At 39.0% G+C, this 26,088-nt stretch overlaps 1 protein-coding gene across 2 annotated transcripts in view; it reads right to left on the minus strand.

Annotated features, from left to right (window-relative positions):
• LOC148363595 (plasma membrane calcium-transporting ATPase 1-like) overlaps nucleotides 1–26,088 on the minus strand; it is a 139,352-nt gene that overhangs the window by 68,861 nt on the left and 44,403 nt on the right. For both annotated transcript variants that reach the window (XM_088337535.1, XM_088337534.1), the window contains exons 2-3: nucleotides 20,840–21,215; nucleotides 4,339–4,536 (exon numbers count right to left, since the gene is read on the minus strand). In XM_088337535.1, coding sequence (XP_088193661.1) covers nucleotides 4,339–4,536; nucleotides 20,840–21,035 — 394 coding nt within the window. In that variant the 5' untranslated portion in view covers nucleotides 21,036–21,215. The remainder of the gene's footprint in view (nucleotides 1–4,338; nucleotides 4,537–20,839; nucleotides 21,216–26,088) is intronic.

Raw genomic sequence — 26,088 nt, forward strand, 5'->3', positions numbered from 1 at the left:
AAGCGACAAATTTTGAGGTGAGGCGGCCGGGTGTTATAGGGACTGTGAACACCCCCTTTTTTGCAATGGTATGCCCCAGCGGCAGTGTTGTGGGGTGTGATAACATGTTGCAAATGCCAGAGTTTTATAACGGTATGGTTCTCTGCATTATTATTATAACTACGGCTAATCCACACACAAACACAGGGTGTTGCGGCAGCCCTCCTCGTCACCCCACGCGCTTTTTTACCCCGCATTCAAGTGATTTCTCAAAAACAGCTCTGAACATTGAAAAAAGTAATATCACCCAGAGTGACTCAGTCAAAAATTTAGGTATCATATTTGACCCCGATCTGTCCGTTCAAACACACGTGAAGAATATTACTAGAAAGGCTTTCTTCCATCTTCGAAACATTGCTAAAATTCGTCCTATGCTGTCTCAGTCAGATACGGAGATTATAATTCGTTTGTTACTTCCAGTGTCGATTACTGTAATGCACTACTCTCCGGTCTCCCGAAGTCCAAAATCAAGAGCCTTCAGCTGGTAAAAAATGCTGCAGCGAGGCTTTTAACTAAGACAAGAAAGTTTGATCACATTAGCGCAAGCTGTGATTTTAAGGTTCTGTTGGTATTATACAAAATCATGCATGGACTTGCTCCCTCATATCTTTCAGATTTAATTTCCCCCTATGTTCCGGCACGGCGCCTTCGCTCTGAAAACGCTGGTCTACTAGTGATCCCAAGAGCCAAGAAGAGATCCGCAGGTTAGAGAGCATTCGCCATCCGGGCCCGATGCTGTGGAATGCTCTTCCCCCTAAGATTCAATCTGCAACCTCAGTGGAAATGTTTAAATTAAGCTTAAAACACACTTCTACTCTGTAGCATAAGAATAACTTATTGTTGACAATATCTGTGTATTATTTGCCCTCATGTAGGTTTTAGATGAGGGGATGGTGTCATAATAGTCTGTAGTTTGCAATAGTCTTTGATCTGTGCAGCCCTTTGAGACTCTTTGTGATTAAGGGCTATACAAATAAACATGACTTGACTTGACAATTTGGATAATGTTATTAAAATGGAGCGTAGGTGTCTTGTGGGTTGAGAGATGTGGTTGCATTCCTTGTTTTGGGACTGTGGTCAGCGATATCTTCTGATAAATCATTGCTCAAAAATCGTAATGCAGTGGTACTTCATACGATCACCGCTTCACACGAGAATACAAATTGTATTTGTAACAAGTCTCTTGCTTGGAAAATACGGTTTACAAGCAGTCCCAGAGGCTACCACTAGAGACCGCTCACTACTGTGACTTCTAAATGCAAGCCTCAGCTGGTTCGTTTGTGCACGCAATCTATGAGGCAAAAAAAAGATGTGCTGTGAAAAAAAGTGTGTGTGCGTTAATTTAAGTTCCAGTGACTTTTATTTTAAGTGTACAGTAAATGCTTATGTATTATTAATAGTCTATTTGATTCACATACCTGTCAACCTCCACCAATTGCTCCCCTTATCAATGATTGCAATTCTCCTTTTAAGCGATAATAAACCTTACAAACACAACATGGCAACTGTTCACCCATAGCAAGTCAGACTATAGAGTACCTCAACAATATTAAAAATCTATGATGACGTTGTCGTCTGCTACTAGTGACAGACAATCCGGATAAAGCCGAAATGGGCAAGACGAGATTGGTGAAAAAAAATTTGTTTTAATTCCCCTCAAAAATTGTAATACGGCGTACACAATTTGAAATGATCAAACAATGGATAAATTCCGGGAAAGCGTAAAAGTTGACAGGTAGGCAATCTCAGTCACTCAACCTTGCATCCTTGCCCACCCAACCCTTTCACCATACCACGCATAAAACTTAGTTTTGCCCACTTTCCAGTGGTAAAGTCTCATAATAAACTCATATTTTATTTTGTCAATATCATTCTATTATTAGTTTACTTTTTTTGTTAAATTACTATTTTACTACTTCACTTGTTTTTAATTACTATTTTACTTGTTTTTAATGTTTAGGAAGATGTGTTTACAGCTCTTCATGATTCAGTTGGGCGCTTATGGGAAAACGGGGACAGAATTGAGTTTTCAATCATATCATATCAAGAAAATGTGCTCGTTACATGAGTAATTCGAGCTAGAGCACGATCCTGGTACGAATTAAACTTGTATGAAGAGGTATCATTGTACTACTGCATTAGTCAAGTCAAGTCACTTTTATTTGTATAGCCCTTAATCACAAAGAGTCTCAAAGGGCTGACTACCTAAGTGTAATATACTAGGGTAATACTATCTAAGCGTGTAAACCCAGCTCTCTTGTATAATGCACACGCACGCCGACTTCTATTATAGGTAGAAAATGTGCAATAAATACGAATACGGTATGTTACTTTTTCAAGAAAACTGTGTCAAAACAAGGTTTTCATCACATCCAAAGCACCAATAGCTGAAGGCTACCTTGGTGAGCAAGCGCAATGCAGTGCTTTCTTATCATGTAGCAGTGTTCATTTTACCTCTGAAAAGTGATGGGTCCCAGGGACTCGCATGCTCAAAAATCTATGGGTCCCAACAGAGATCTATGGGTCCCCAAAATATACTGTTATCGCGGTTGAATTGTAAATCGGCGACAAATATATTATATAAATCTATATATTCATTCAGTTTTAATCAACACAGTTTATTGGTAATACAAATCAGTTATCACTTCAAGATTTTTCAGTTCACAACAATATTGTACATTATACAAAATATTATTGCTGAAATAATTATATTAATCTATACAGTAATCTCTCAGTTATCGCGGTTAATGGGGATCGAAACCACCCGCGAAAAGTGAAAATCCGCGAAGTAGCGACGCCCCTTCAAAAATGCTTAAAAAATAAATAAATAAAAAATCAATTATTTTATTTTATTATTTTTTGGACCTACGAAGCTACGAACCCGCGAACATGGAACCACGAAGTAGCGACGCCCCCTTCAAAAATGCCTAAATTTCATTTTATTATTATTATTTTAGACCTGCGAAGCTCTGAACCCGCGAAAGTGGACCCACGAAGTAGCGACGCCCCTTCAAAAATGCTTAAAAAATATTTTTTTTGTTATTATTTTATTTTATTATTATTTAGACCCGCGAAGCTCTGAACCCGCGAACGTGGAACCGCGAAGTAGTGAGGTCCCACTGTATTTTCATTCAGTTTTAATCATCACAGTTAATTGGTAATACAAAGCAGTTATCACTGTTCATCTTAGAAATTCCCCATTTAACTTAACTGACTTGAGCACATATTTAATAAACAAACTAAAGGCTAAATCTCAATATATCATGCAAACAATTTCACTGGCACATTTCTAAGTGTCACTGCTCCATTGAGAATCAGTCACTTCTCAAAGTTGAGCAAGGCAGTGTCAATTGAACATGCGAGGCCAAAAGATTTTTATCTGCTGAAAAGCAGATAATAAGGGACTGAAAAGCCATAAACATGCGTGGGTTGATTCACTTTAGCAAAATTAATGATATCCAAATGACCTCTATTCCCGCTGCCAATTACGGTGCTCCAATTGAGCTAAAAATAAACCTCGCGCAGTGATATATCAGAACTGCCAGACGACTTGCAGTGCTGATGTGGTCGTTGTTTGAAATGGTACTTTGTCTCCATCTTGCGGTGGAATGTTTTTACGACTTTATTTTTTTTAAAGGGAAAACCGTAGTTCATGTGACCCAACCGTAACACCGTAGTGGGTTAAAGAAAACCGTACCCATTACGGCAAAACCGGAGTACTTGGCAGGTATGCCTTCGCGGTCTTCTGAAGAATTTCTCTGCCGTTTTTTCGTGCCGGAATTATTGCCGTTGTTACCACTTTCTGTGTTATGTTTCGGCTTATTACCGACAATGAAGAAATCACCAATTTTTGGTTGATTTGCACCTAATACCAACTGTTTTTTCGGAGGCATACTTCTCTTTCACTCGACAACCGCCACAACAATGACGTCATCTGGAAGCAACGAAATCTCGTTTGCCAAGATCAGCGCAAGACCAAAACAACAATGGCGGATGGTGGATCTGCCTGACGAAAAGTTTGGAGTGCGGTAAATCTTTGTTAAAAAAAAAAAAAAAAAAGTAATCGGGTAATAATGACAATTTGGTGTCAAAAATTTTGCGTCCCGGGGACACACGTTGATTTTACCCAATGAGTCCCCAGCAAAAATGATGCGTCTAGGACGCAGGGACGCGGGCAAACGAGAACACTGATGTAGAAGCCGATTTCAAAATTAATTAGCAGCAATCAAGCTCATGATTGACCTGAATGTGGCCTGAAGCCACAAATATAATGAAATGTCAGGCTCCAGGCAAACATACCTTCACTGTCTCCGCCTTCCAGGTTGTAGAAGGACAAGCCCAACGAGATGATGGCAGCAATTTCCAGGATAATGAGCGTGACGTCTTGCAGCGCTTCCCAAACCAGTTGCAGGAAAGTTTTGGCCTTTTTGGGGGGAATGAAGTTCTTGCCGAACGCCGCATGTCTCTTCTCCAGGTCCACTGGGTTCCCCGAGAGGCCTGCGGAACACAAGGATCAAATGTCAAGTACGTGGTCCGCTGAGCTTGGTGGTCAGTTGCAGGGCTTCGACAACGATTTCATTAAAATCAATTATTCAAAGCGATGGCAACAAATCACCTCATTGATTAGTCATGTTGCACGATTTATATAATAGAATAGAATAGAATATGCCTTTATTGTCATTGTTACAACATGGGATATATTGTAACAACGAAATTGGACGACTCCAGTTCCACATTTTACAGTGAGGATAATGAAACAAAGAGATAAAGGAACAAAGAACATGTTTTAAATGTCTTTGTTGTAAAAGGCTCTGCTTCCTCCGGAGGGGGGTGATGAGGGGGGTGAGGGACAAACAGAAATGGTGGATCGAACTGGATGTTTGATCTTACAGTACACATCAAATCAATTCAAATAAGTGTATTGGATCTTGTTGCGAAGTCAAAGGTTGTAGTACCAATTTGGTCCAGCATAAAGCACCTTGAGACTGTTTATAGAAATGTATCTTACCATTTTTTTCATTTTTTTAATTGAACATTGCATGATTACATACACAATTAGCATGAAATGGTCAAACACTACAGAGTTAACAGTTATCAAGGGAACAGAGGGCTGCAGATATACAGAGGAAAAAAATATTTAAAAAAATAATAAAATGCATTAAGTAATAAAAATAATAATAATAATGACAACATGGTTCACTCAACACGAGCAGAAGATTCTCTATCATAGCCTGGAGAGGGATGGCCTTCACCAGGCTGTACTTGTCCAAGACAACCCACAGGAAATAATGCCCCTAAGACCTTAGTGGTTAAGGGATCCAACCAACCGACCAATGATAAGTCCAAGTGTAAAATGAGCTTTGGATAAGGTGGTCCGGAAAGGGTATCTTACACACGTATGTATTTTAGTTTACTGTTATTTGACAACCACTTGTATTTTTTATTGTTTTATATACTTTTTTCATTGATTATTAAAATAAATGTTAGTTGCAACCCTAGCCAGTTGATACATTTATTTTATTTTTAATACCTGACAGTTGCAAAGGATATTTCATAGGATGCCAGTTTGTTGTTTTAATTATTAAAAAATTGTCAATATGCCCAATCATGTTGTTTTTTTATTCCTACACCCTTAAGGGCTGATCTGTTTTGTGTTACCTTAAAGATTTAATAAAAAGAGAGGGCTCAGAGGAGGGATTTATGATGGAATGGATTTTTCTCATCTGAAAGCTCCCCTTCCGGACCTCCTTAACATCAGTAATGTAAAATAATAGTGTCTTAGGTAATCGTCAAGGAAAGGGAGTTTGGAGGTTAGAGTTAAGTCTGGTGAAAACCATCAAGCCTTATAATAATTGGGAGGAAAAGAGTCAAGTCTAAAACTTCAATTTCAGGTAGTCGGAAGTCTATTGAGTCGACATTAAACCAATTTTGAGTTGTATTTGCCACTTTGGAATCAGTATGTGTAAAGGCATTACTAGGCTGTACTAAAGAACATACGCCAGAAAATGTTTTACATTTTTGTTTCAGGATTTGCTTCAATGTGGAAATGAAAACCAAGAAAATCTGGAAAAATATTGATTTTTGTTTTGCAGGTCTTTGCAGATGTAATAATAAGAATCTGTTTGCTTTTGTTAAGTCAGTCAGGAAGAGGCTAAAATCTTTTAAGTTAAAGAACCCAAATGTAGTGAATATAGTTTGCAACAAGATTACACATGGTAGTACCAAAATTATAAGATAAAATAATGTCAGGATACATAGGCAAATATTAGAACAGGGCCTCAGTTGAAATAATAGTGCAATGAAAATGAGTGACATTTAAGCAGCAACAAAAATTGCCAAATTGCGTGCTTGTTTCGGGTCGTGATGGCCTTGGGAAAGAAACTGACTCTGAGGCTTTTAGTCCTTGTTATATGGGGCCTTTCACGCCAACCAGAGGGTAATGGGTCATTAATCATTTAGTGATAGTTAATGTGAATGATTACCCATATATTTTAATGTTATTTACTCATTTTATTCTTATTTACTTCACGTGTGAATGTATCAATATATCTAGTCCTTATACAGTCTCTACAGAGTTCTGTGGGGTGTTCTGATTTATCCAATCATCTGCAGGATTTAATCTGGACATAGGAAAGGTGTGAAGCTTGGAATTTGGGAATTTTTTTCACTGACTTTTGTTTTTTTGTAATAGACCGCCGCCCCTGTTGTATAAAACATTTATGTCAGCCATTTTGACAGCATATTTGTGAAAATCATAATAGCCTTGTTCTGTATTTACAAACCCCCTGTTTTTATATGTCCACTTTCTCATCAAACAGTTAGTTTTAATCCATTAGAATCGGAAAATGGGCACCGGCCAGAGTCCAAAATTGGAAACTTGGGTCTGAAAAGGCTTCCCTGTGGAACACCTCCCACAGAAACACAATCTGGTGCTCATTACAAGCGCCAACCCTGCTAGCACCTCCACCCAAACACCCCCCAACTCAAGCAGCTCACTCAGTGGATGACCCTCCAAGGGCTCGTCAGACTGTCGCTTGACTACGTCAAGGGGATGTGAGAGCCCTTGGGGCCAGATGAGCTAATGTGTCGGAAAGAGATCACGTGCTGCTGGAAGTCGTGATGGCGTGTAATGTATGCGGTAGGGAAGCTAACGGCCAATGGAGTCCAAGAAGTCTTTATTGTGTGTTGTTGCTTTGAGAACTGCATTCAACAAATTGATAGGGAGTTGTCACATAAACACAGGTTTTAAAAAACATCAGTTTTTGGGTTTATGTGTACCTTACAAACTCTGAAAGGCATTTTACAGTGTGTCAAGAAAGGGAGTATACCCCTTACATTACTGCAGAGATTTTATCCGAATACTTAATTGAAACTTCGCTTTGACACAATGAAAGGTAGTCTGTTTAAAGCTTATAGCAGTGTAAATTTATGTTACCCCTCAAAAAGCTCAAATTATAGCCATTAGTAGCTAAACCCCTGGTAACTAAAGTGAGTACACCCTAAAGTAAAAGTCCCTGAAGTTCAATATTTTGTGTGGCTACCATGATTTTGCAGAACAACTTTAATCCTCCTGCCCATGGATTTCACCACGGCCTCATAAATTGCCACTGCAATAGTCTTCCACTCCTCCATGACATGACTGAGCTGGGGGATATTCAAGATCTTGTGCTTCTCCACCTTCCGCTGGAGGATGCCCCAAAGATGTTGTTGGATTTAGACCTAGAGACATGCTTGGATCAGTTTATCCAATTTACCCGTAGCTCCTTTTTAAAAGTCTTGGTCATCTAAGAAGTGTATTTGGGGTCATTGTCAGGCTGGAACATGGCCCTGCGACCCCATTTCTGGATGTAGGGGGTCATTCTCTGCTCCAGTATTCCACAGTATAGAATAGAATAGAATAGAATAGAATATACCTTTATTGTCATTGTTACAAATGGGCTAACATATTGTGACAACGAAATTGGGCATGACACTCCAGTTTTACACATAGTGAGGGTATGAGCAAGAAGATAAAGGAACAGAGAAGATAATGTTATAAAACAAGGGGAATAAGGCTATAGTTATAATTTACATGGTATTTACACAACAATGTCAGCATGTGGGATGTTACATACAGGGTTGTCGTGATAACGTTGTATCGTAACGGTTGTGCAATATTGCATTTGGTGCAAAGTCATCATGGTGCAAAAATAGTCCGCATATACATTGGTGCAAGCATAGACATCATAGTGCAAAAAAAAGGAAATGGTCAGACATTGTGCAATTTGAGCATTAAACGTAGTGCAGTCGACATGTGCAAGAACAAGACTTGAGTAACATTATTTTCGTATGAGGTAGTGTTGGCACGAGCTTTCAGTTTTTGTGCGGTGTCTGTTGAGCAGTGAACAAACATAGTGCAGACAGCATGTACGTGAGTACCATTTTACATACGTGTGAGGTATTTTTTTTTTTTTTTTTGCAACAGTTTTCAGTTGTTTGTGCGGTGTCTGTTTAGGGTGGTAATGGCTGTGGGGAAGAAACTGTCTCTGAGTCTGTTCGTTTTTGCTTTGTGTGACCTGTAGCGCTTGCCGGAAGGCAGCAGGTCGAAGAGATGGTGGCCGGGGTGAGAAAAGTCCTTGACGATGTTTTCTGCTCTGCTGAGGTAGCGAGAGCAGGCAATGTCCTCCAGACTGGGCAGAGAGCAGCCGACGATTCTCTGGGCTGTTTTTATGATCCTCTGGAGCTTTTTCCTGTCTGCTGCTGTGCACCCCGCATACCACACCGTGATGCAGTATGTTAGGATGCTCTCCACTGTGGCTTTGTAGAAAGTCACCTGCAGCTGCTGTTTTAGGTTATTTTTCCTGAGCAATCTCAGGAAGTGCAGTCGCTGCTGGGCCTTCCCTACCACCGCTCTGGTGTTTGCAGACCAGGAGAGGTCGTCGGCGATGTGCACGCCCAGAAATTTGAACGAGTGGACTCTCTCTACGCAGTCTCCTTTTATGATGAGTGGTGCTGGATTCCTGCTATTCCTTCTGAAATCCAGAATCAGTTCTTTTGTTTTTGTTGTGTTCAATATGAGGTGGTTTTCCGAGCACCACGTTGAAAGTGACTCAACCTCATCCCTGTATGCCGCCTCGTCCCCTTCAGAGATGAGGCCGATCAAGGTGGTGTCGTCAGCAAACTTAATAATAGTGTTTGTGGGGTGGGTCGGTGAGCAGTCGGAGCTGTAGAGGGTGAAAAGCAGGGGGCTCAGTGCACAACCTTGGGGGGAGCCAGTGTTCAGTGTTAGGGTGGGAGAGACGTGGGTACCGAGTTTCACCGACTGTGGGCGGTTGGAGAGGAAGTCCATTATCCAGTGGCAGATGGAGGGAGAGAGTCCTAGTACATGCCTGAGTTAATGTTTTTCTCAATGAAATGCAACTCCAGTTCCAGATGCACCCATGCAGCCCCAAACCATGATATTCTCAACACCATATTTGAGTTTAGGCACGACACATACATGTTTGTACAACTCACCTTGTTGCAGCCACACATGCTTCACACCATATGAGCCAAATTATCTTTGTGACCAGACCAGGGATATCTTTCCAGGAAGCAATGGCCTTTGTTTACATAATTCTTTTCATTGTCTTAAAGCGATGCATCTTTAGTGATGTTCTATTTAACATTCTAAAAAAAGCTCTGCAGAAATGTTAGAGGTGTACTCACTTTTGTGACATATTGTTTGTTAAAGGGTAATCCCCAAGTCTTAAACATGCAAAGTTTGAGGAAACAGTACATTGTTTTTGTTTTAGTCTAAAAGAGGTTACGAGTTTTTTAAGCGAAGTTTTGATAGTTTTTGTGGAGAACGCCTACGCGTTGAATCACAGGTGGATGCAGTAAAAGTACAACAAAGGGCGAGCCCACGAAAAAGGGTCTAACTGGCAAAAACACAAGGAGAACTCACAGGGGCTAACTGGGACACAGCAAAACCGGGGCTAAGGCTGTAACCAGGTAAGTGGGAAGGGGAAAGTCCTAGTCACAAAGTCGGGGTACATTTCTTTTCTCTGACTATGACCTACCAACTCAAGGGTCATTCCATTGATATTTTCCTGGTCGGAGGTTGGGAAAACTCCAACTTCCCACTTTTATTAAAAAGTTTTGAGGTAATATCTGGTACTATCCGAGTGGGATAGATACATTTTCCCAATTTTCTAGAATGCAGCCTAACACCAGGCTAGCCAGCCAAACAACACACAGTGGGAATCCAACAAGCGTCAACTGGGAGTAAACAAAACAGGAAAGACCTCGGCATCCCTGATGCTGATGGGTGCCTAGCTGGACAAGATTACACCAACTGGGACCCGCTGCAAAAAAGACAAAATAAAATCCACAATCATCTACCTTTAAGCAGAAATGAGCGGTATGAAATCAATGTTCACTACAATCGCTGTCTGTTTAGGAGGTTGCCTCACGTGTTATTGCAGTGCTTCTCTAGTATTTTCTGTCACGCTCTCCCTCGGAAGAAGAAATCCTCTTGTGCCCGCTGGGAAATGTAAGGTCTTGAAGTGACAGCTTAATTTAGTTGGCTGCATGCCGTCCGATGCCAACAGCTTTAACTTATCAAGCACATCTGTCTTTGCTCGTCTTCTACCGTGGAGCCACCGTGGTTGCAGTGAAGCGAAGCACTACATTCCACTTCTTCAAAATTCCTCGTCTTGGCTTTTAGGAGGTGAATTCTTTATTTCCTTACCCCCTCTTTCCTTGCCTGTATCCTCATATGTGTTAAATATTTTTTATGGGGTCACTTGAGGGTCTACCCCACTTTGTGTCTACACTATGCACTGTGTGGAAGCAAAATGTAAACAAGTCGGGCAATAAGAGCGCCACTTCTAGTGTAGTGGAGTTGCAATTTCACTGTTTTTTTGGAAAAGAAAAAAAAAATCAGAGGTCAAACACACTCCTTGACGGAGCTTCTCGCCACCCTGGGGGCCCCACTATCTGAGAATCACTGTGTTAATGGGATGGGCCATTTTGAAAGTATTGTGTTCCTTCAATAATGTTTCACTGCTCTTCAGAAAACAACACAGATGGGTCAACTTTGATACTAAATTTCTTAAGTTCCCCGTCGTGTGGAATATGTTGCAACATATTTGCATAATTGTGGGAAGGAACACTACAGGTTCGGTACCTAATTGATTATAACAATATTTTTGAGAATACATTTAAGTCAGGAGTGGGTATACTGCAAAAGTACTAGAAAATTAGAAAAAAATAAATATCAAATGTAGTGCTTAAAAATAGGGGCCTAATATTTACTGATTTTATTCTGAAAAGAAAAATTACTTTTGAAATACAATAATATTACATATAAAAAGTACTACAACAGAAAAATGCTACAAAAATACAACTACAGTAATACTACCAAAATACTAGTATGCAATTACTACAAATATACTACAGAAATACTTACGATAATTTGATGGAAAAACTTAAAATAACTTGACAGAAATACTAAAAAAAATACCAATACAGTTATATCAAAATACACAAACAAAAATGTTACAACAGGAATACTATAAAAATACTACCACAGTAAATTCTAGAAAAATACTAAAATGGAAACACTACAAAAATACTACAGAAATACTACTAAAATGGTACTATGGAAATACTTTGAAAACGCTTCTACAGAAATACCTCTAGAGTTATGCTACTATACTAAAATACTACAGAAATATTACTACAGAAATACTTCTATGGAAATATTGTGATGAATACTACAAAAAACACTACTGCAGAAATACTATAAAAATACAACTACAGTAATAATGTAAAAATATTGATAAACTATTTTTTTTAAAAAAACAAATATAAATATATACATATATAACATGTATGTATATTTATTCAGGAATGAAAACCATTGGATAGGTCTCCAGACCGGCCCCCTTGGCCAAATTTCTTAACTCTATGTGACTCTTAATGGTTGCCCACCCCTGCCTTAGGTGCATGGTTACTGTATCCCATGAAAGTGTAATTTATTGTAGTTTAAACCATAAAAAGGATTTGAATCTTTCGTCTTGCATCAAACTTTGCCCATTTCTTTCCGACAACAGCAAAAAGGCAACATTTTGGTGTGCAATGAACAAAGTACATGCAGATGCGGAGTCAACATTCTCGCATGGACACAAAATCCAACAAAAGACACCGCGGCAAATTTGGACTGCGACTTTTGGAGTGGGCGGTTGTAATTTGTTGGTGAAAAGAAAGCAGATGTGATAGATGTCCACATGCCCACAGTTGCCATGGTAACCTCTTCAGAAGACACCCGCCATCTATGCCTTCCTCCTCTGGGAAGGAAGGAAGGCTTTTGTTTAAAAAAATAAAAATAAAAGAAAAGAAAATGACACCTTTTAGTGCGTTGAGGAAAAATGAGAACAAGACCTCCACCTCTGATAGATATGAGAAAACATTGCGAATTGTGTGCTTTACACTTTGAAGTCCACATCAGGCTTGTGTATGTTTGTATGGAAAAGTTAATAGGACCCAAGTCACACATTTCTTGTTGGTGATCAACTTTTCTCACAATAAATCACCAAAAAAGTGTGAGCATGTTTTGGTAAACTGTGAGAGATCGTTGCTTACGTTTTGACAGTGTGAGAGATTTCAGTACGATAGATGAAATCATTTTAGTCAGATTATTGGCAGCAGTCAATTGGAAAGGTGAGCCGCCATGCTTTCATTCACACATTGCTTGATTTTGCCGCTGATGGTGAACGAAAACACCATCACGTTGCTACTCCATGAGGTACATGAAGGAGCATAATTTTCACACAATCTTTATTTAGGATCGACCAATTGGGATTTTAGAGGCCGATAAGATCATTAGTATAAAGAGTAGGCTGATAACTTATACTTGGAGCCGATATTTATTTGCTGTAATGGCTTAAAAAGTTAATTAATGCAAAAAGAATAAAAATATATTTCTTATAAATTCAGACAAAACTTTAACAGCTCTCTGCATGGTTTCTACAGCTTAATGAAAGTTAAATTCAATACTTTTTAAAACTTTTTTTAATGCCTTTTGAAATCTAATTCAAGACCAAGTTGACCCCCTCAAAAAAGTTTTTTGGGGTAGAAAAGCACATGCTTGATTAAGAGATAGCATAAAAAGTGGAGTTAACTTGTTTTAGGGAACCAACGTTCAGATAGAACAGATACATTAGTCCTCATCATAACATTAGTTTGTCAATCAAGCGTGTGTTTTTGATTGGAAGAGAGCATTAAAAGCACGCTTAAGTTGAAGGCTGAGTGATTAGCTGTTACCATAACATTAGTATGTCAATCTGATTCCAAAACAGGTTGCCAACACTTTTAAATTTGCGACTTTAATTGAAATTTCCATTTCTTATTGCAATACGTTTTTAGTTGTCTTGAAGTTATAATTTATTGTAAAATGTTTCAGGGACCTATTTAAGTTTTTATGTACCTTTATATGAGTTTCTGCTAAGCGTTATTTTATTTCCTGCACTGTTAGTTTTTGCTTTAAGTGAAAGATTAGTCACGTTTCTTACTAATTGATTTACTGTAAATGTTTCAGAGAGCTATTAAAGTTTTATTTGAATTTTTAAAAAATAATATTTGCTTCTCTTTGCATTTTTACAAATTTCTGACACCAAATTTTAAGCTTTTACCGCAAATGAATATCCACTTCAAAAATGAGTTATCGGCCTGCTCCTAATGATAATAATCGGTATCAGCTCTGAAAAACCCATATTGGTTGATCTTTACTAACTACAGCATATCATTTTAATTTTAATCAGGATAAGCCAGCTATGGGTGTTGGTTGGAAAACCAAGAGGATGAGGAAAACAAAAGCCAAAAATCAATTTCACGTGCAGATGTGTCATCTTCCTGACAGAGCAATAACTAAAATAGTCATTTTATTTTTAGTTTATGTGCCACGTCTCAGAACAGACTGCGACAAAATACAATACATTTTTCTTTTTCAAGCTTGCGATAAAAGAACATCAACGACCACGGGAGACGCTTTCGACAAATGATTCACAAGACATAAAAAAAAACCCAGAATAAAAGGATGAAGCGTGCAAGAAAATACTTCATATGCGGTGCTAAATTTAAGTGTGTGACGCACACAAGTGTTAAGGACCCGCCACCTGACACACGACAACTATGTTTTTAAAAATATTCTTTAATTATAATAATAATTCAGTTGATTTGGTCCTCTTAGGGAAATTCACCGACAGTACTGCGGTGCTGGGGGCGGGATCGGTACAATAGGTGCTGATGCAGCAGACCAAGCGCCAAGTGACCGATTTACGGCCCTTGGTGTTCCCAGGCGGTCTCCCATCTAAACCCTGAACAGGCCTAACCCTGCTTAGTTTCCCAAAATCAGGTGTTCTCAGGGTTTACGGCCAACAGGTGTAAACAGTGTTTCTCAACCTTTTTTGAGCGAAGGCAGTTTTTTTTCATTAGGTATGTCAAAAATGTTTAAACATTGTCGGCACCAGTTTCTTGTTTGTAAGTTTTAATTGAAGGTCTAAAGTTTTTCGTATGGTCACTATGGCTCCAAAGATTATTCATTTTGGGTAATTACTTTTTTGTAATTGTGGATTTTATTATATTTTTAACGTTTCTTTTTTTAATTTTTACTATATTTTTACTATGTTTTTGTATCTTGTTTTTCCATAATAATAATATAAATACTTAAAAATGATGGCCAGTAAAACTATTTGGGACTATGTTCCAACTTTTTTTAGTTATCAAAACAAGAAAAAAATAATTAAAACAAAGTGCAAGATTTTAACACGATGCAGCTTTATTACACAAAATAAGTTACTAGATATACGCCCCTGTACTACAAAGAAAAAAAGGAATATGCTGATGTTAATAAATGTCAGTTACTGTTAACTAAAAGAAAGCAGTGGCATGTACTTTTCTATTTAAATTATAATAATAATTGTGTAATAAATGAATTTAAACCTACAGCAAGAGTTGCTGTATGTTATTATAAAACTGGGCCTGTTCCTGTGGCTCAGTGAAAGTCTCACAGCACACCGGTAGGAAAAACACTGCTTTATTGGATGCAATCATTATTTAAAGCAACAGTGTGTATTGTTTGAGCACTATAATTTCACCTTATTGTGTAGTGTGACTACATTTCAGTGCTAAAAAGCTCAAGGAAGAATACAACTATGTGACCAAACCGCACCATTTTTCTTCTCATTTCTATGCTCAGCCTTTCGCGGGGTTTTTGGGTACACGTAGCAGCAAGATGGGGACAATGATGTCAACTCCCTTTAGAAGAGGCTCATGTTATATAGAATACACATTTCTCGACCCATATGTATTTTGACAAATTCATCTTTGTATAAAGGTTCATGTACTGATGCTTATCATTTATTTTTTTATTTTATTTCAATTGAATCATATTTTTTTATCACTAGGAGGCACCAAATAATACACACTGTCCCTTTAAAATAATAATTATGTTAATGGTGAAAGCAGCCTGTGGGTAATGTCTGGAATTGAAATACATTAAAGAGCAAAAGACGAATGTTGTTTTAAGTACTTACAGCCTTAAACCTAGAAAATCTAATAAAATATACAACATTTAGCTGTTTATGTATCCCCTTTGCAAATGATTATATTGATAAGTAAATAACAATAACCAAAATGTAAAAACATGCGAATTCAAACATGAATAAAACTAAGATGGCAAAAATGTAATCAAGAAACTGCCATGCTAAATAAAGGTTGACTTTCCATGTTTTACTTATAACAAATTACTTGAAAATGTGGTATAATTTATTTTTTGTATCATAAGGCACAGCTTGTTATAAGGAGCCCCTTAAAAATATTCCGGTATGAGATCATCTTTTACCACATAGAAAAGGCGCACGTGGCTTTTAGGTGCATGAAATAAAGACTAGAATAAAAGTGAGGGTTTCTCCCCAAAAAACATATTTCACATAGAACATAAATATTAGGAAATCTGGTGTCAAGACTAATTTAACTTATGTTCATAAATGGTTAGCGTAGGTAGAAGCATTTCATTGTAATTATGCTTTTCCAAATTCACTTGCTGTATTTCCATTCTATGATATGTACCAAATTATGATGCTCCCTTTCCATCCATCCATCCATTATCTGTACCGCTTATCCTGAGTAGGGTCGCGGGGGGTGCTGGAGCCCAACCCAGCTATCTTCAGGCAGTGGGCAGGGCACACCCTGAACTGGTTGCCAGCCAGTGGCAGGGCACACAGACAATTCGCTCACTCATTCACACCTAGGGACAATTTGGACCCGCCAATTAACCTAACATGCATGTTTTTGGAATGTGGGAGGAAACCGGAGTGCCCGAAAGGAACCCCACGCAAGCACGGGGAGAACATGCAAACTCCACACAGGAGGTTCGATCTCATGACCTCAGAACTGTGCCGCACACGCGCTAACCACTGCTCTACCGTTCTGCGCTCACTTTCCAATTTCTGGTCGATTTTGGAGTTTGTAAGTGCGCCTTATAGTCCGAAAAGTACCGTATTTTATTTCAAATTTTAAAAAGGCAGATTAAAAAGAGTTCCAATGAGCAAGATAACTTCATTAACTATGAGTAAAATATTGAATGCCGACATAAATAATATATATATTTGGGGGGGTAATTTGAAATAGTCGGTAATTTTGAAAAAATTGGGGAAATTTTTTTACTCCAAAATATGGCTTAAGGTATTTCTTTTATCAATTACGCAAAGAACATGTAGTGTTCTTCCCTACAAATATGCAAATATGTTTTTGAAATATTCAACAAGCAGGGGGACTCGAAACCAAAAAAAGTTTGTCTCGAAGTTGAGCGATCTGGCTCTTTTTCTCTCGAGCAGTGATGTCATCGGCTGACCACAAGGCTTTTGAAATGACGAATCCAATTAACAAAAATATTTTGGCCTTTTGTGTTTTTTGCTGCGTGTGTCGCGGTTGGTACAATTTTGTCAGGCTATCTTCCAGTTGGCATTGGGGCTGCAGAGAGCTTTTCTGGGGTTTTTTTTTGCTCCCGGTTGTTGGCTGCTCAGCATGTGTTGTTTGGCCAGTTAGCCTGCCGTGAGCACCGGTTTGACTGTGTACCTTGTTTTATTCCCAGCCGGCTTTGCATCTATTGCCATAGCCGTTGACACATCTGTTGGTAGGTTCCCAGTTAGCCTGGCCTTTCACTGCGTGCTTTTTGATCGGCTCGCCAGGGGAAAGTGCTGGTTTTGCCATGTTTTGAGTTGGTTTATTCTTGGTCGCCTTTGAGTTTGTCGCCATAGCCGGTTTTCATTATTGGTTCACAGTCAAAGAGGTTACGATCAGGCTGCAACTAACGATGATTTTAATAATCGATGAATCAGTTGACGAACCTTCCTGTGTGGAGTTTGCATGTTCTCCCCGTGCTTGCGTGGGTTTCCTCCAGGCACTTCAATTTTCTCCCACATTCCAAAAAATGCAAGTCGGGTTAAATGGCCGGTTCGAATTGTCCCTAGGTGTGAATGAGCGAGTGAATTGTCTGTCTCTGTGTGCCATGCGACCATCTAGCAACCAGTTCAGGGTGTCCCCTGCCCACTGCCCGAGGACAGCTGAGATGGGACCCTACTGAGGATAACCAGTGCAGATAATGGATGGATGTCATTATACATGTATCTCTCCTTTTCTTATTATATTGATTTTCTTAGTCATTTTAGTTTTCTGGATGGTGTGGATGTGTTGATGAAAGTGTCGTTTAGGTGAGAAGTTGCACATGATCACATTGTTTTTCAATGGTCTTGGGGGGCCCTCTGCCAGACCAAATTGTTACTACATGTATTTAGGGCAACATCAGAGCCATATCACAACGAATCGATGATGAAACTTGTTATGTTTCCAAATATCGATTTTAATTGATTTTGTCGATTCGTTGTGGCAGCCCTAGTAACATTGGCTCTGCATGTGCCTAACTTCGATAAGGGCAAATCAGAATTGGAACAAAACAGATTAAATTTAACGTATTTTCCGCATATAGGGAGCACCGGGTTATAGGGCGCACCCCCAAAAAATAGTTTTTGGTCCTAAATCTTCCATACATAAGGCGCACCGGATTATAAGGTGCTACAATGGGAACGTCGACAAAACAGTCAGATAGTTCAGTCAAACTTATTACCCCCTTAACATTCCGAAAGCTTGCAAAGAAGCAAATACGTGTCGTAGACACGTGCGGATGCGGTGTCCGTACGATGTCACTCAAATGCATCGTTCCAAATATCATTCGGAAGGTTAAAGTCTTGGGATTCAAGAAATGCCAAACATTTCTAAGTTTCTATTTTCTTTTTCGCTCGCAACTTTACTGTGCATATGACAATAAACACTTGGAATTGAGTTTAATTTAAAAAAAGACCCATCACAGAAACATCGATATCACTCTAAAACAAGATACTGGGAAAATATATAGCCGGAGTAGCTCACCGAAGTCGTTGTGTTCAATAATAATGTGCAACCATGGTCCTCTAATATCCGTGAGTGTAGAAAATCCAGGAGAGTAAAATATTTACAAATACAGTACAGAAAAGTAAAATACTGTTTTCTCTATGCCGTCAACCCAACATGCTATTCACATTCATCTTTTTCGGCCAATTGCAGGCTTTGTTTTGCCCCTTTAGCCTATGCCAGCCTGTAAATGATAAAAAGGATCCGCCCCCTTTACCTCCAAATAACTTGAGCCAATAGTGATGGATTCAAATGATGATTGACACATAGGTTAGCCAATGAAACGCAGGTATATAAAACCCAGCACACAACGCGGACTACTTCGCGTTTGGGGGAAAATCTAGTCGGCAACTGCTTTCATTAGTTGCAAGACTTTGCGACTTAATATTGATCCATATATAAGGCCGCACTGTATTATAAGGCGCATGGTCAGCTTTTCAAAAAAATTAAGACTTTTAGGTGCGCCTTATAGTGCGGAAAATACGGTACATGAGCAAACATTTATCTCAGAGCCAAGGGTTCCCGACTCCTGCTCTCGAAGAATAGAGCTCGATTGGTCAACTTTAAGACAAAATTTCTCGAATCTCCTGACACGTGGAATATGTTGCAACATATCTGCATAACTGAAGTATGAGCACTACACATTCAGTGCTGAATTGGGAAAAAAAAAAGAAGAAAGAAATAAGTGGTCTTTTTGAATACCTTTAAAGACTAAAATAGACAAGTGCATAATTTAACGTGGACATGACCATGAACAACAATAAGGATTATGGTTAGGACAAAAATGACGTTGTCACACATCCTCCAGAGTTTGTTGCTGAAAGTGGTTTGCTGTGTTGAGGCGGCTACAGGTGATTTACTAAATGGAATACGGGTCGCAATGATCTATGGGCACATTAGGTGAGCCGCCTGGAACTAATTTTAATTCAAGAATGGACCCGCGGCTAGCGGGCGCACAACCGATGGCACGCACACACAGGGATCAAAGTTGGATGATGAGGACAATAACAGAGAGGAAAAACAAACAGTCGCTTGCCTAACGTCCATTTTCAAATACAGGGTGTCCCAAAAATATATACACATTTTAGCAGCTGATAATGGAATTATAAGGATCGACCCATATGGGATTTTCAGGCCCAATACCAATACCGATTATTAGCATTAAGAGGAGGCTGATAACAGATATTTGAAGTCAATATTCATTTGCTGTAAAAGCTTAAAATTGGCTTGAGAACATTTTAATAATGCACAAAAAACAATATTTGTCATAAATTCAAATAAAACTTAAATAGCTCTCTGAAACTTTTACAGTAAATACATAGAATTTCAATATGACTAACATGACTCATCCATTACTTAAACCAAACATTAACAGTGCAGCAAATAAAATTAGGCTCATAAACAACTTGTATAGAGGACATTAAATTTAAATAGCTCCCAGAAACTTAACAGTAAAGTAGAATTTCAACACTACTGACATGACTGATCTTTTGCTTAGCCTAGAGGCCTTAAGACAAAAACTAGCAGTGCAGGAAATAAAATCAGGCTTATATAACTTGTATAAAGGTAGGCTACACAAAAATGATCTTTTTTTACAATAAAGAAATAAAAATGTAAATACAACCAACATGTATTGAAAAGTAACTTAAAACAAAAAGTACTTCGAAATTTCAACGGAGCTCATAAATTGTCCATACAGCAATGTATCCTAACTGCCTAGTAATTCGGCGTAGTAAGCGGCTTATATTGCGAAGTACGTGCAGCGAAACAGTGTAAGCTCTCCTCAATTTTTTGTTATTTAAAAAATAGATGAGAAGTCATCAAGGGCAGTCAGGAAGGACAATTCGGGGCCTATTTGTGCACATCCACGGCCGTCATGTCGACAAAAAATCATGTATCAGGCACTTAATGGTTTAGGCAAAGTTCATGCATCGTTCATACATAATAAATACAGTGTTCTTGCAAAAAAATGTTATTTTGCAAGCAAAGTGGCATTTTGTTTATGGAAAGCATTTTTAGATACCGGAGGGTATCACAAATGCAAAAAAAAAAAAAAAAAAAAAAAAAAAGGGGGAAAGTTCTGCTCGAAATGCATGTTTTTACAAAAAGCCATCAGAAGTTTCCTTGGAAACAAGTATTTTCGAGAAATGTAGCAGTTTTCAACTCTTGTTTACTACACAGTGGTAGAAGTTAGAAGCATACTTTGTTTTCTAATGAAAGATGAGAGTTGAAGCTTTCTTTTTATGCGCCTCATGCCTATATAGCCACTGAGCTAACGTCTCTGTAGAGAAACGTCTGGCACTGAAAAATGTGTCGCATTACCATTTACCTTCAATGGGTGATGTTTTGAGGCGTCTGCAGATGCCCTGCACGTCGCCATAATTGTCACGAATCTTGTTGACGGCCTCCGCGCTGCGCAGTTCCATAAGTCCTCGCAGGTCGCCCACAGTCACCCCAAAGTCGCCATCGTGGTTGCCATCGGCAACTGAATTTCCAAGAGGATGCTCTGCCGTGTTGTTGGCCATGTTGATGATTCCGGAGAGTCCGTTTTATGTCTCTCCAATGTCAGTAAAAGTCCCGAGAGAGGGTGTGTCAGTAGACAGTAATTGTGGGTGATGTAGTTTCACAGGTTAAATCCTCATTGGGAATGACATGCGCCTCTGGGTTACCATAGAATTGGTGGTAAACATGTTCAGTTGGCGTCACTGTGAACACAGAGAAGAAATACAATGTTACATAAGATGGGATAAAGCAACACTAAGAAACAATGTGTCAGGTTAATTCATTAAACAAGTCAGACATTAAAATGTTCCGGGGTACAGAAAAGGTTGCCGACCACTGCTGTAGGGTGTAATTTAAAGGGATGTGACCCTTTTTTTTTTCAAACACTGACTTGGCCTTTATAAACTTACTAAGAAGGAAAATAAATCATTTGTAAAACTGAATAATCTGAAGGGTTCACTTTAAACAAATGAGCTTTATTGACCTAAGCATTCTTTGGGTTTTCATTGGAAGAAAGAAAATGCTTAAATGGTACAAATTGAGTGCCCTGCGACTGGCTGGCAACCAGTTTAGGGTGTCCCCTTCCCGCTGCCTGAAGATAGCTGGGATGGGCTCCAGCACCCTTGCGACTCTACTGAGGAGAAGCGGTGCAGATAATGGATGGATGGATGGATGGTACAAATTGAGAAGGAAGTGCAACCAAAATGGTAGGAAATTAGACTGCTTACATGACACAAATGGCTTCCAAAAAAGAACTTGGATGAATGATGTAATAAAGCAAATGTGTGTGTGCACACTTGTATGTCTATTGCTGCACGTGATGGAAGTGGATGTCAAACCCTTCACCAGAGTTAACTAAACAATGTCACACACTGTGAATGAATACAAAAACACACACATACACAAAGCACGCACCCATCAACTCCACTGATGCGCGATGTGGTCAGTCGGTCATTATAAGATGTCGTGTCGGCAAAAACGCAGCACTGTCTGTGTGATGGGGTCATAAGAAATTATAGCGCATTGCAAACTTTGAAACACACTTTTGGTCTATTTTATGTCAAGACTAAAGATAGACTCTTATGGGTTTTTTCAGGGCCGATACCAATACACTTATCAGCATAACTGATATTTGGAGACTATATTCGTTTGCTGTAAAAGCTTAAGAATTGGGGCAAGAATTTTTTAATCATGCAAAAAGAAGAAAGAATATTTCTTATAAACTCAAAACAAATGCAATAGCTCTCTGAAGCCTTTACAGTAAATGAATATGAATTTCAACACAACTAATGTGACATACCTTTACCTTAATTAACCAATTTTAACTAACCAAAAACTAACAGTGCAGGAAATAAAAGTAGGACAAGCAGCAACTCGTATGCTACATAAAAACTTAAAAAATTCCAATATTTCTTTATTTTATTTTTTACAATAAATGAATAATTTGTCAATACAACAGATATGAATAAAATAAACTTAAAACAAAAAGTGCAGGGATTTCACAGGCCTGGCAGTATCTTTCTAGTTGGGAGAGCCTCTGCTTCATTGGCTCTGCCCCTAGGCGCTTTATCAATAAGAAAGTGCAGGGTGGGTCCAAGACAGAAGGCAAAAGAAAGAAAGGGAGAGAAAGAGAGAGAAAGAGAAAGAGAAAGCGAGAGAGACAGAGACAGAGAAGCTTGGCTGCATCTGAGCAAAGAAAACCCAGTTTTAAATATACTTTATCGTCACGTTGTGTGCATAAAAATGCTTATACAGTGAAACCTCGGTTTTCGAACGCCTCTCAGTTCGAACAAATCGGAGTCAGACCAAAAATTTTGAGAAATTGTTGCTTCGCTGTTCGGTCAAAAAATTGGAGTTCGAACGCTGGTAATGCGTGAGTGCGTAAGCTAGGATGCGATGCTGAGCGGCGTACAGGTGTAGATCGCTCTTTTCGTGATCAACTGTTATCTCTTGCGGACGTGCTACGTTTTGCTTTCGCTTTTAATATAGGTGTACGAAGTGTTTTAGCCCCTAATTATGCCTTTGAAGAAAGTCAGTGCAAGCAGCAAAGTTGCTACAGGTGAAAAAAGAAAAGTAGTGCGTACAACTATTGCATTTAAGAAAAAAATAATAGCAAAATATGAAGGAGGTGTGCGAATGTCTGATCTTGCTATGGAATACCCCACTGTCCACCTGCGCTTTCTGCTGACCACCACAAAGGTAAGAAATCCTATTCATAATTCTTTTCTTTATCCTTTTTTTATTTTTACACGTTCATGTTAGCGTAATCTTTCGTACGGAAGATTACGATAACGCGAACGTACGATTAGCCTGGGTAAACATTCAGGGTGTTGGAACGGAGCCCAACTTTCAGAGTGTTGGAACGGAGCCCCCTTTCCAATTAGCCGCTCACCACTTGTTGTGGAGACCCGGGTGCTAAATGACTTGTAAACGACCAAATTTTTTTATTTTTACACGTTCATGTTAGCGTAATCTTTTGCACAGAAGATTACGATAACGCGGACGTACGATTAGCCTGGGTTAGCTTTATGTTAACGTTAAACATTCAAGGTAAACATTCAGGGTGTTGGAACGGATTACAACGATTTACATTATTTTTAATGGGAAAAATGATTTTGGTGATCGAACAAATCGGTTTTCGAACAGGGTTCTGGAACGGATTATGGTTGAGAACCAAGGTTCCACTGTACCAATATCTGTCAAACTCTTAAATATCAGCCCCGATAATCGGCCTGAACGATAATCGGTCCACCAGAGAGTTAGAGAGAGAGTTAGAGAGAGAGTTAGAGACACACACACACACACACACACACACACACACACACACACTTTTGCTATCCACAGGAGATTCGAGCACAGAGGTCGGAAACGTTTTTGACCCATAATGCAAAAATATTTTGCTTTTTTTTCCCAGCAGAGAACGCAACAGTAAGTGAACTGAGTGGGGACTTCATATGAATGTTATAGTCCCCCATAGTTATTTTTTTGTCTTTATATGTTACTCGGTCAGACAACAGTTCCGAGAATTGCTCTAGGTGCTTATTAGAGCTTCTGGGTAAAAAGTTTGTTTTGTGGCTTTTGATTATAGAGTGTCTCAACAATGAACATAGATTGTTTAAAGAGCTTCCATATAAAGGAGCATTTAACAATTAACAGCCACAACAGGGTCCGTTGGTGTGACTAGTTTTATATATATATATATATATATATACACATGCATACAAGATAGATACATATGATGCACACGCATCTTCTTCTATTCTCTTCTTCTCTGAGCCTCTGCAGAAACACCTGCTCTGCATACTAAAAGAGCAAGTTGCCTGCTGACTGCTCCCGCTTGCAATCACACACATGCACGCACAACACACACAACACGCACCCAGACACACTTTTAGTCACCATCCAAATATGCATTGCACACTCCTGCTGGCCACACCCTTCACGCACACAGAAAATAACTTTCTTTGTTCACATTACAACATCAAGCAAGTGAACGACTGCGTGTGCCTCATGGAAAATGGATAAACAGGCACATGTAAGCTGTATGCTTCAAAATGATAAAATGTCTTTTTGTTCAAAAACGTGACGTAACACTTGTGACACGATTGCAACCTAAAATAAATGAGACAAAAAAAACTTCACCGACTTGTTTTTAGATATGAATAAAAAAAAAAACTTAAAAGAAAATCTAAATTATAAAATAGGTCCTAGGGAGAGTGCAGCATATATTAAAATCCACGTTAATTCTAATATGATTGTGCAACTCAAATTGGGACGGAAATAAAGATGCTCCAAATGGAGTGTGTCTGTTTAACATGACATAAGTTAAAGGAATTGGAGTTAAGTGCAAAATGGCCCTCGTTGAAGTAATTGCAGGAAAGAGGCAAAACGGGCAAATTGAATTTTACATGAAATATAACAAGTTTAGGACTTTTTTTTTTAGAATTTTTGATGTGCAATTTTACATCATCATTCAAGTCATCAATTGGAATTGACGATTTGTGCACACAAGGGAATAGGTTCGTGCATTATTAGGGTTTACGGAGAACATGGTTGCCAATTTTGGCACTTGATTGCCATATTCCTATCATGTGTGGGTCATAGGGTAAAACGGTGAGCTGCTCTTTTCAACAACACATCTCCCCTAAGTTACAGAACACCGTGGCAAAGTCTGAGGACATTTCAAACGCCAGTCTGGGAGGATAAAATAGTTGATATTTTTTGTTGATACAAGTTGAAAAATAAATAGAACTGTATCGACACAACATAAAGGAATGGACACGTGGCAAACTCAGGCCAGGAACCATCAACAGTGGAGAAAGCTGTCCAGAGTTGCGATCACAGTGGTACCTAAAGCACCCAAGCGGTTAAGGGATCGGTTAACCGTGATAAAAGGTGCAGTCTCACTTGCTGGTTCTATTTTTGTATTTAAAACATACATACGGCACACCTGATTATTGGGCGCGGGTGTCCTCTGCTATGTGCGCCTTACAACAACAAAGACAAGCATACAAGTTAGTGTGTGTAAAAATACAGTGAGATAGAGTGAGAGCAATATTGAGTATGGTTGTGGTTCTGTTGGTATTGATTACAAAAGTATTGATTACAAAGAACTAACAATTTGTAATCATCAATAAGCACAGGCATGGTAAAACGCACGGATAAAACATTTTTTTAAAGAGTTGGTGCATAACAGAGTTTGGTACTCCCATTTCTTGCAAGTTATCATCAATCAAACCTATTGAAGACCTCATCCCCCGTTTCTGAACAGAAAATTAGCGCTAAATTTCCACCAAACATGCCAAGTTCACTTTCTTCACCATCAGAGTCGCTTTCCCTCTTGTGCGGCTTCTCGGAAAGGATTCAGTCTTTTGTGAAAGCTCAAACAACAGTCACAGCAGACATGTCAGCCCAAGGATCTACATCCATTTGAAAATTGTGGCGTAACCTGCCCGCCGCTGCCTTCCACGACTAGTAAAACTGTGCTTACTTTGAACGGCCGGTTTACACCAATGTCCAGCGGTTGAAGTTTCGCACTTCACCCGTTAGCATTCTCATGGTGGCGACTATTTCGTC

Source organism: Urocampus carinirostris, chromosome 6 (assembly GCF_059441175.1).
Source record: "Urocampus carinirostris isolate Australia breed hairy pipefish chromosome 6, RoL_Ucar_1.0, whole genome shotgun sequence".
Lineage (NCBI taxonomy): Eukaryota > Metazoa > Chordata > Actinopteri > Syngnathiformes > Syngnathidae > Urocampus > Urocampus carinirostris.